Source organism: Lagopus muta, chromosome 7 (assembly GCF_023343835.1).
Source record: "Lagopus muta isolate bLagMut1 chromosome 7, bLagMut1 primary, whole genome shotgun sequence".
Classification (NCBI taxonomy): Eukaryota; Metazoa; Chordata; class Aves; order Galliformes; family Phasianidae; genus Lagopus; species Lagopus muta.
Genome location: NC_064439.1, coordinates 44,031,073 through 44,043,186, shown reverse-complemented (window position 1 = coordinate 44,043,186; position 12,114 = coordinate 44,031,073). Strand labels below are relative to the sequence as shown.

Here is a 12,114-nt window from a genome sequence, read left to right as displayed (position 1 = left end):
AATATGCAAACCAGAGTAACAAGTTCATGGAAACTGACACCGAGTCCGAGCTTCTGAAAGGCTGAGGAGGCCTCACCATTTCTTCCTCATACAGTCAAAGGGAAATACTCTCCATCAGCCTTGGAAATCAGTACAACAGGCAAGATTTAAGGCCGTTGTTAAGAACTGCTGTGACGCTGTGAAGCACCTGCATGGACAAGTACCGTGTCACACAGCCGCTGACACACGAGGCATATTCACCACAGCATACACTCACTTGAGGCTCGTAACTAATTCCCATCCTTTCCCAGGAAACAACTTGTCTGAAACCACGGTACTCAAGAGAGAAGCCATGAAATCAGGTTTTCTAATTGTTTTTTTTTAATAAACTATAGAAGAACAAGGTAACATTTCAACTGAAGTCATGATAGCTGCATGCTCAGAAAGCAGATACAGACATGTCTCTGGGTTTTTCTGTTCTCTTGAAAGAAAAGGAAACAGTCATGTGAAAGCTGAAAGTAATGCACAGGTTTCTATACACATTCAACTGACAGCAGACTCAAGTAAACTAACACAGCTGGAAAAATGTTTTAACAGTGATTTCAGATCTACGAAATTTAAACATAAATTTCAGCGTTAGGAATCCTTCTGCTGCACAGGTTACATTTTATACAGCATCAAAATTCTGTAAATTGAGGCACTAGAAACAAACTTATCACAGTTACTCAAAAGCATCTGATGTACAAATGGAATAATCTACAGGCGACTGTGTACTAGAAATGCAGAACTCAAATGGTGGCATTAGACTTGCGCTTGCTCACATCAACACAGTGAAATCAGTGGAAAACTACTGTGTTGGTTTTCTTTTTCCAGTTGAGTAAAAGCAGGTTCTGATAGTTGGTTCAAATCAGTCCCCTTCCTAGCTTTTGCTCATTATCCTTGCTTGCCGCCTCTGCATTATGACAAAAGAAGAAGTTTGAGAAGTTCCCATGCCACCCCATGCAGCCTCTTATAAAGGGAAATGCAAAGCACTCATTTTCATGCACTGTTGTATCCGTGGTGCTGTATTCCCCTAATCCACCATTTTCCCCCAAGTCACAGAGCTTCTACAGGACTAATAAATTTATTTTTAATTAGATACTCATGTTCTGAAAGAGGAGTACTTTACACCTTTTGATTGGCATTTTCTGTAGGGGACAGGGAGCTTAAAAGACGATTAGAGCTGACGATTAGTCTCCACAAAGCAATTGGAGCGATCTCATAGCAAGAACTCGAGACAAAGAAAGGAGCTCATATGGATCTGCATGCTGCTCTCTTTTAAGAGGAAGAGGATTCAGGATCTAGTGAGGTTTCCACCCAGATGCTACAAAAACTGGCACCCTTAAACCTCTACATTAAAATATACCTTGCTATTTTAATCAGGCACTTAAATAGAAAAATAAAAGTAGAAACACTTAACATAGTTTTGTGATAGCTATTCTGTACGGCCAGAACATCTTGAATGAAGCACTCAAGAAACCAAATGCCCCACAGAACCAAGTAACACATGTGAAGGGCTAAAAGGAAGAGAGTCCCGTACTGCACAAACAAGTCTAAAAGAGATTGAAAAATGCTTAGCAAGTATTTGGTAGAAGCCGTTAACCACAACCTTAGATTCTTCACTATCTAATGTAAAATGCAACATAAGGTTGTTAGTCCCTTGAGAAGATGGATCCAAAAGTAAATATCATACGTGCTGTCATTTGCCAGATGATTCTTTTATCCACCAAAAAAACCAAAAAAAAACAAACCAGTTTCTCCACTCGTTATGAACTCCACGAGGGAACGCATTACACTTTGAGGGGATCAAAGGAAAAATCACATAAAAACAATCTGGAAAATTCCAACAATCAGTAGCTGCCCTATGTTAAGTCATTACACACTTCTGAGCAACTTTTCTCAGAAAAACATGGGTTCTACAGCAACCAACCACTGCTCCTCTAACAAGGACCTTGATTCAACTCCCTTCTTTTAAAAAGGGTTCTTGAGATGAGAGCAACCATTATTTTAAAGTGGTAATCAGCACTTTTTAATCAAATGTACTTCATAGGTACAGGATTCTACCCGCACGACTTTACCTGCTGTGTATCTAAATGGTTAGTTTCAGGCTGTCAACAACAACAACAAAAAAGCTCAAGAAGAGGTTGAAATTCAATTGTAAGGCTAAGCACTCAAAGTTGGTTTTGTGTTATGGTCAAGTGTAAGTCAAGGGATAAATGGAAGAATCTAAGAGACAGTACATCACAATACATTTTTCTGGTAATGAAAATGGTAAATATTTAAACCATCCTTATGTAATTTATTTTTAACCATTGATTTACAAGGTCTTGATTATTAGACAAAATAGCATATTTTAACTAAACTCAAAAAAAAAAAAAATACAAACCAATAGAGTATAGAAGGAAAGGCTATATAGCTTCATAGAATATATCACACCCAGTGCACACCCTGCTTCATTTTTCTCATCTGATCCCACTTGTTATTGGAAGGATTTTTGCAGAGAAACATTTTGGGCTAGTCAACATGTAGTGTAGAGTTTTCAGACCACTGAACTAGGTTCTAATTCTGGCATTGCTCTACAGCCTATACCTGATCTCAGTGTTTAGTGTAATCAAAAACCCATCTAGACATTTTTGAGCAGTTAACAACAAACAAGAGTTATAGACTGCATACAGTTCAGTATGGTACGTTAACGGAAGCTAAAGTTTTAGTATGCTTATTGCAAATTTCTCCAAGATCTTTAACAAGCAGAGTTTTGTCGCGGATATATTATTGCTGTGGGAAATAAGGCTGTTGAGGAAAAGGGTATCCAGGTTGCTGAGGATATGGTGGTTGTCCAGGGTTTTGAAATACAGGTGATGGGGCATACGGCCCATACTGGCCATACATGTATGGATTATAGCCTATTGGCATTGGCATCTGGCAGTACCTGTGTGAAGAAAAAGAAAAAACATACTTAGTTGCTACACACTGCTTATGTCAATTTGCAAATAACATCATATAACTCATTAATAGACAAAAAGACACGCAATCACTGCAAATGCTTTCTTTTCATGCTTCTTTATGTGCAGCAGGAAGCGTGGCAACTTTTAAGGACAAAACAAAAAGAGGTTTAACGCATGGAACTGAAATACAGACAGAAGGTAGAGGAATGTAACTTGAACTTGAAGTGATCCAAATTGATTTTTTGTGTTTAATATCATTATATATATTTTAACATTTTAAGAGTCTGCTTCTAAAAGAGACAGCAGCAGCCTCAAAATCCTTGTGACAGCTCCAGAAAGATGAAAAAAGCGTCAGAAGATAGCACACTACTCAAATAGAATTTATTCTGTATATTGTCACCTTCTGTAAAACACTGGGATTGAAAAATGATATGCCAACACTTAGGAGATTAACACCGACTAATTATGGGAGAACTTGCAATGGTCCACAAACCACAGCCAAGGAATTGCAGTCCTATCTCCCTTTCCCCTTTAAACAGGAAAATGCTGAAGTAAAAATCCCCTCAAGCAAAGAGAGCCCTCCACAAATGCTATGTGCCAGTAATTCTAGCAAGAATTACATGATTGAAACTGAAAAAAAAACATCATGCCTCAAGAACACGAAACATTGCTGTAAAATCTGTTAACTTCATTGATAACAGATTTAAATACGTCACAAGTCACAAACAAGTGCTTTTAGACTGTGTTAATATTCCACAACAGAAGTACTCCCATGACATACCCTGGGTAACCTGGATAAGTGGGGTAAGGAGGTCCCTGTGCCTGTGAAGGCACAGTGCTTGATGCACTGACTCCTGGAGCTGGAGTAGGAGCAGCAGGAGCAGGAGCAGGAGCAGAAGGAGGTGCCGCAGCTGTTCCAGAGGGTGCTGATGCAGATGGGGAACTGCTTGCTGCAGAAATCACTGGTGGTGGTGGCCGTGCTGGTGGCTGTGGTTTAGTACCCTAACAAAAGAAGATTAATCAGATTGGAGCTTCTTTCAGGAAGCCACAGTATCAAAACCTACGGTTATGTGGTTGGCTTATTTCTTACTTTTAAACAAATATTCTATTTTTACTTCACATAGACAATGCAAAGCAATGAACATTCAGTTTCAGACATATAAATCATTAACACCAGCAGGATATAATACACGTTCCTCCAGTACATTAAGGAACAATATATGTAAGGTTACAGATCAGCATAGAGCTCAAAGATCAGACCTACTTTCAACCCACTAATTCTGTAACATATTTACCACCATGGTTCTGGGTGCTGGAGTGGGAGCTGATGGAGCAGCAGGCTTACTTCCTCCAGCTGGCGTGGTCTGATAAGTAGGCAGAGGAATGGAGGGTGCACTGGGCTCCCTAGCAATGCTTTGTTGCAAATCTCTATTAAAAACAGACAAGCATACATATAAGCTTTATTTAAAAAAAAGTATATAACAACTACTTAAAAAAAAGACAAACAAAACCTAGCATATAGAGCTTAATCAGTGAGCTGGCTCCAACAATTTGGAGTCTATGTCATTTTAATAAAAGAAAATCTTCCAGCAAAACCTTTGATTAAGTGTTATATTTATTTTTAATAATATCTTTATGTTCCAAGTCAATATTTGGTATAGATCATGACACCTGGACACTACTTTGATAAGATAAAAGGAAGCACTGGCATCATGTTAGCTTCCACTAAATAGTGAAATTTTACAGTCAGTTCATCATGAAAATTCTGAGGCAATAGATCAAAGCTACATATTCAGATGAATGTAGTATATGTCTCAGTGCAAAAAAATACAGCACTTGAAATTTGGCAGATTCTCCAAAACACATTAGGATGCATTTAAAGTTGGAAAAAATTTTGCAGAAAGAAGTGACAGATGAGATACATAACAGTATGCAGCAGCAAGCACATCACACCTGGCATTCTGAACCACAGCATGCAAAGGTGAGCTTCAGAGCAGAACAGAACTGGAAACTCAATTTGTAGGGAAAAAAAGCAATGACTCATATGTATATAGCAAACTATTTGTAGCAGACAGTGGAATAACTTTTCAACATCATTATGCTGAAAGTATCAAAACTAATCTTAACATCTTAGAAAAAGATGCAACTCAGGGAAGGAATTCACAATTTTCTTCTTAAAATTACACAGCAGAGATTGCTGGCTTACAGAAAAGTGGCAAGCTTCAGAGTCAAGTGTGTATTCTGGCACCCAGTGACCAAACATCTACTGTAAAGCTTAAACCACCACCTCAGTGAGACACCAGATCAACAGATTCATTTTCAGTAAGTGAAGGCATAGCCCACAGCCAGTACTTGATTTTAATGGAGGAACAGGAGGGACACACAGCTCACCACACTAGTTTAGTACTCAAACTGAGAAATGCATTTGGTATCGTATACTACAGGCATCCCAGATCTGATTGTCTCTGGGTGACAAGAGTTGGTCAGTGAACAGCTTACGTGTGGGGCAACAAATGTAAAGCTTTAACAGTGATTGTTAACATATAGGAGATGTAAAAATATTAACAACTAAACCTTCATTACGCAGCTTAGAGCTTCTGAACTTCATTTGTGTATGAAGGAGGGAAAAAAGCAGAGGTGAAAAAAGACGGAAGGGGTTTGTATACAGTTGGAAGGAATTTATTTAAAAGCACAACATCCAAGTGATAAAAAGCAGTTTTAAAAAGGATGAGGTTAGAAAAGATACATTTTGAGGGCTGAGCATCTCGTTCATGACATGGTACTTGCCTGGTACAAAAAAACTGTATTTTCACCAACTGAAACTTTACTAATTAGCCTTTTTTACAATAGTCTACGTGCTTTGCTGTAGACAGCTGAAAAAAGTGATTTCAATTATCCTTTCCTCTCAAGTCAAGTGCCTAAAAATTGTATTTCAAGCATACTGTACCATCCCAGTCACATGCATGGGACCTTGACAACATAAAACTGTTGCTTCCTTCACATGAAGGACAAAATCTACTTGTCTTTCTTCAGTAGCAAGGAAGTAGCAACATGCACAACCTAAACAATAACAAAGGAACAAACTGGATCATAGATGGAACACCTATTTCTTTCCCTCCTCTACACTGAGGGGCATGAATGACAATCAGATGCTAAAGCATTTAGCTGACCTCCCAAACCAATATCACAGCAGGGGCAAGGAACAAAAATCAAAACTTCCTCAGAAGGAAGAATATGATTACACCCAGGAGGGGAGTCAACTCTTCAAAAGGGCTGACAACAGCAGGACTAGGGGAAATGGTTTTAAGTTGAAGGAGGGAAGATTTAGGTTAGATGTTAGGGGGAAGTTCTTTACTAGGAGAGTGGTTAGGCCCTGGAACGGGCTGCCCAGGGAGGTTGTGGATGCCCCGTCCTTGGACGTGTTTAAGGCCAGGTTGGACGGGGTCCTGGGCAACCTGATCTGAATGTGGATGTTTGGTGGCCCTGCTAGGCAGGGGGGTTGGAACTACATGATCCTTGGGGTCCCTTCCAACCCGGGTGATTCTGTGATTCTGTGATTACCAGATACATCCAAAAAAAGGATGTAGAGTAAAATCATGCTAAGATGAAAAAGATTCATGCTAAACTGTATAAGGGAACCGGAGAACAGAATTCAAAGCAGAATTCACCATTCATTTATTCTATTACTTTTGTAGTTTTGAATGTCAAGAAAAGGGTTGACATGTAAAGCAAAAGGAGGGATGTGTGTGGAGCACCTCATGTCATCAAGAACCATGATAAATTTGTCCCAGTGATTATTTTCCAATAAATGCTGAACAATTTCTACAACACATAAAATATTTAAAGCTTACTTGAGCAGTTCATCTCTTTCAGTCTTGCGAGCAAAGACAATGTCACTGCATTTGTTTTGGAACTTCAGAAGGATTTCTGTCAGCTCATTGTAAAACTAGTAACAAAAATTAAACATGCTCAACCAAGAGTTTCAGATTCCACAGCAGCATTTTTCTACACGCAGACTGTTACAGGCATTATGCTACTACATTGATCACAGCCTACCATTCCAGCAGAAACTGCATTTTACACTTTTTGCAAAAGCACATTCTAGTCAGCTGCTGCCCGTGTCTGTAATACCATCCAATTGCACATAATCAATATTCAAACACATAAAGAATTCAAAACAATTACAAAATCTATTTAAAATAGAACAAAACTTGGATCCTTGTTAGTTGATTATTTATTAAGTGGGGTTTTCTGTTGTTTCTTTTTTAAATTATTATTTTTGACTTATTATTTTACCACCTTCAGTTAGTTCCATGCATCTGATTTGTCTTTTTTTTCCTCTAGAGGGTTATCAATTCAATAAGCTAGCAGAAGTACTTAATATTAAAGCAGCAGGAAGCAATCTGGAAGATTAGATCAAGAGAGTGGGCTGAATAAAAACCCTCCTCCCACCTTTTCTCATGTATATGTTAGCAGTATATAAAACACAAATTTGTTAAGGTGATTAATTATCAGAGAATAAATTCCTCAGATAAAACAGCTTATGTGGGTAATTCAGCATGAAGCAGCCCACTATAATTAATAGCTTTTCCTATTTTAATATAAACCAACACTCAGAAAAGCTCACTTTTCAGAGAGGAACACCTGCAAAAACAATCAACTTTCAAGCAACTCACTGTCCTCACTTCTGCAGTAAAATCCCCCAAAATGTACCTCCCATTTAGCACGACTACACAGTTTATGACTTTTGATTCACATCTGACTGAGTAAAGAAAAGATTCTTCCAATTCTTCAATTATTACTGTACCTTTGTGCCTTCTTTTAAATTAGCTAGGAGTTCCACGAAGTTGTCATTTGCTACAGCCAAGTTCTTCAAAACTTCTTCTCTCAAATTAGATTCGTTGTTTGATTGTTTCATCTTTGCAAAATCCTGATGTGCATTCTTAAAAGGAGAAAGGGAAAAAGTGAGCAGGGAAAATAATGCAGCCTGGTTCCATGTAAGACTCTGTATCTTCTGGTTTTAGTTTTATCCAATGCTTTCACCCTCTTTTCCCAAAACCCACCTTGACCACCTTCCAGCCACCCAATACACTCCCTGACACACACTGACTGCCAAGTGCAGTGGCTATTTCAGAATTACATACGTATTAACTAACTGGCAGCAGGTAGCAGCTAATTATCTGTTTTGTTTGCATTGGCCTCCAGATAATTCTTTAGCTCCTACTGCAGACACTCCTCCAGAGGATACACTAATTAGGCTCTTTCTGCTGCACTATACTCCAGTGATACTCATGAAATCATACTGAGTGCTTTTATATTTAAGAAGCTCTACCTCAAATTTGGTTGACATTGGCAAGCTATTAAAAGGCCAGCAAAGTGGAAAACTGACTGAAGGATCACCATCTCATTTCTGTGGGAAAAATTAGACTTAAAAGATAACTTCAGCTGCCAGAAGCAGCCATCAAACTTGAATTCCAGGACACTCAAGCATCTAAGTAATATCCATCAAAATTTTCAGAATTATGTTAAGAAATACATGAATGTAAAATGTCTGTCAAACAGAGCCACATGGTGATTAAGCAACAACTTGTTCCTTTTTGAAGAGTTTCTTATCTATTTTCTTCCAAGTGCCAGTTGCAGTCACAAGTTGCAAGTACCCTTGCATGCAAACAGAGTTCACAATTACTCAAACAACTGTTCTTCCTTGACTAAGCACTAGGACTTCCTCTTCTGTCACACCCACCTCAAGTGTTAGTGACAAATTAAGGTTAAGATTATAATTCACGCTTTGAGAAATTCTCATTGTTTTTTTACATTGAGCTTCACAGATGCTGGAAGTCAAGCAGATTAAATAAACCAAAATTTGCTTCAGAGAGAAAAAATGTCTTTTAGCAGACAACAAAGACCAATCTCCTGTTATCTCACAAATGGCTATCAAGATGGGGTGATGGGGTGAGGAGAAAGAAAGTTAAATCAACCCAAAACCTCTTAAACACAGATAAATTTTTTCTAGGGCAAAACAGCCTGCATTACTGGGCTCAAGACAGTCCAAGGGAATTTACACTGGAATTCTGGCACAGTTCACTAGAAATCTGTTTTTCTTTCCAGCTGTTTCTCAGTGATCAGATGAGTAAAGGAGTATCAGCTGGTCTACAATAAGAGTCCACAGCAAAACAGAATAGAAAGGAAAGTGAGATTTCTACAGCACTGGAAATGTTAAAGAATTGTTACTGCTTATGTTGAGAGTAAGGAAGATATAAGACATAAGGAAGACAAGCTATCGCACCTGAATGTTTTTGAGAAGTCCTTCCTGCTTTTTCAGGGATTCCTGCACTTTCTGTGTGTAACTTCCATAAATTCTGTCCAACTCTGTCACAGAGATAGCCTCCTCATTTATAGCACCATCCTGTGCAAGTGCAGTCAGGAATTTATTCGTCATGTCAAAATTTACAGATTTTAGGTCATTTTCCAGTTGTTCTCTCTCCTTTTTGACTTCATCCAGACTAGCCAGCAAAGTTTTTAATACATTAACGACCTAGGTGATAAAATTGTCAGAAATTAATATGTTTAGAAGAATTACTGCAAAGGTATATACTGCATTATTTATTTTCTGTATTGCATTCTTCACTGTTAGCACCGGCAACTTTACTGCACGAGCTTTTATTTATGTGTTTAAAACAACATTTTAAGGATGCATGATTAAGGACAAAACACAAAGAAACAAGCAACTTCAAGCATTCCTTAAGCTATCTTCTCTTCTACAGATTTGCTTCCACTAAGAACACTGAGTAACTATGATTTTTTTGTTGCTGTTATTTAAAGATCAGGTGCAGTATTACAATATATATAATTAGAATATACAGTATACAATATTCTAAACATGGCGAGCTAAATACACTGATTTCAAAACACTTCTAGAAGAAAAGAAAGATCATATCATTGTTAATGAGCCACGACTTCCTTCAAAAGCAGATCAGCATAACTGCCTAATGCTTAGACAAAAAAATAACAGTATTTCTAACTGCTCCAAGACCTGAGTACCCCCCTACAGCACCCTATAAGAGAGCACACATCTCGTACTGTTCCTCTTACAAGTCTGTCAACCACTTCTGCTTTACTTAACAACTCAACTTGCCTACAGTAAGCACAAAATATACTTCAGCAGATTTTACAAAAAACAAAGTATAGACAGCATTTTTAAAGTGCTGTCCCCTGTATTAACTGCAACTAAACAAGAGCTGCTAAGGAACAGCTTACACATCAGTTCACTTGAGTATATTTGGTTAGATGAATAATCCTTCTATACAAAATAGAGACTATTTGCATGCTTTACCTCGCTCCCTTGTAATGTTTTTGCTGGGTTGGCAGAAGGAATGGCTGCATTGAGTTCTGCCTCTGGCTTACACAGAAGTGCAATGGTATCCCGGTGAGACTGATAGCCTTCTCTAACCTGTCCATCTGCTTGCACAGCTTTATTCAAGATATTACGGAAGTTGGCTCCCTCTGGTGGTGGGAAGAAAAAATGGTAATATTTCAAAACTTGTCCTGCACCAGGCTATACACACAAACACAGGACAACACTTTTATCTTTTAAAGCTTTCAAGACAAAGTTTTAAACTTCATTTAGAAACAGTACACAAACAAGGCAGCTATATAAATTATCCAGAAAGGCATATGAAAGCATTTTAAACTCAGTTTGAACCACTCCCATTTTAAAGCCTGTCAAACTTTGCTTAATTAAGGCACTGATGGCTGCCCCTTGCTGTCTTCCCAACAGTACACATCTAGAACAGAAAGCCTGCTATGGTGATGATTGTAAGTATTATGACAAACTGCTAAAAACTAACTACACAAATCAACAAAGAAACACCTTAAGAGATAATTTTTGAAAGCTGATATACAAAGAAGCATTAAAAGACCCACTTAAGTGGTAACTGAAAACAAGTTCTTAGAAGCACAGCCATTTTTTGCTACAATTATTTCTGAACATCAGCACATATGTGCTGATGAAACATCCAAGAACTCTCTGCCATGACATCAACTCTCAACTCCAAATAGTAGTACAGATTGCCATAAGGATATTTCAGCACACACTCTCCTAAATTGAGATTTATCTTCAAAATTAATACAACACAATATGAAAAAAACTATTTCAATTTATGTGAGAACAGACACTTCAGAACATCCCTTGGATTCAAGTCACAAACTTGAACGAACTTTACCTGCCCTTAAAGGTTTATAGAGATCATTGGATGGTGTTCGCTGCCAACGTTCTTTGAATTTTGTTCGGAGTTCACTGTCTGTAGTTTCTTCCTCGTCTAATAACCGTAGTGACTGAAGGAGTTAGAAGTGTATATGCATTATAATGCCTCGTAAACATGAAATAGCTACAAAGCACACAGCTAGTTCAAGAAATAAAAAGAATGCACACCTATATTTCATAAATACAATTTGCAAATAGAAAAGAATATGTATGGCATAAATGATCCAGGTTTTTACAGAATGTTTCCCCACTTCCCCCACCTTGATGATAAAAACAAAATACTTGTGTGTTCACTTACATGACAGTGCAGTTTTGGCATACATGGGCTAAACATTTAAAGTGCTATTGCGAGCACAATTTTTAGTGCTACTATAAGCACTGTGGTTTTAAGGAGCTATTCAAGTTAGAAGCATTTTGGATAACTGTGCACATTGACGTGGGCCTTTAAAGAAAACAAATTAAGGTTGCTGTGTTCAAGGATGTTTTAGTGTTAGCAGTTGCTGAGCTTACTTCATCTAAGATTTCTTTGTTCCTTTGTAGCAGTTCAGGTAGATCTTTGATCAGCTGATCGATAGTCTGAACTCCTCCCTGTTCAATCACAGCCTTAGATTTGTTCAGAATGGACTGAGGAACAGTATCACCAGACACATCTTCTATGGCAGCCGGAAGATTGAGGGAAGCCAACACTCTGAAATTCAGAGCCAACATGTTCTATAGTTGTCTACAGTGTTAAGGTAATTTTATCCTATAAATAGCACTGCTATTCAAATAAACATTCACACAGTCAATAAAAGAATGGAAACACAGTACTTAACATACCATTGGACAAAAAGGTCAAAGTGAGCACTTTGAACTTATTTGTGGAGTATACCTCACAAAAAAACAGCT

General features: G+C 38.0%; 1 protein-coding gene across 3 annotated transcripts in view; it reads right to left on the bottom strand.

Annotated features, from left to right (window-relative positions):
• Positions 1 to 337: 337 nt before the first annotated feature.
• Positions 338 to 12,114, bottom strand: part of LOC125696428 (programmed cell death 6 interacting protein) — a 33,242-nt gene continuing 21,465 nt past the window's right edge. For 2 of the 3 annotated variants that reach the window (XM_048952072.1, XM_048952076.1), the window contains exons 10-18: positions 11,737 to 11,914; positions 11,186 to 11,297; positions 10,297 to 10,466; positions 9,250 to 9,498; positions 7,771 to 7,905; positions 6,815 to 6,909; positions 4,259 to 4,391; positions 3,745 to 3,965; positions 338 to 2,947 (exon numbers count right to left, since the gene is read on the bottom strand). In XM_048952072.1, coding sequence (XP_048808029.1) covers positions 2,788 to 2,947; positions 3,745 to 3,965; positions 4,259 to 4,391; positions 6,815 to 6,909; positions 7,771 to 7,905; positions 9,250 to 9,498; positions 10,297 to 10,466; positions 11,186 to 11,297; positions 11,737 to 11,914 — 1,453 coding nt within the window. In that variant the 3' untranslated portion in view covers positions 338 to 2,787. The remainder of the gene's footprint in view (positions 2,948 to 3,744; positions 3,966 to 4,258; positions 4,392 to 6,814; positions 6,910 to 7,770; positions 7,906 to 9,249; positions 9,499 to 10,296; positions 10,467 to 11,185; positions 11,298 to 11,736; positions 11,915 to 12,114) is intronic. The other variant, XM_048952075.1, reaches the window with a different exon arrangement.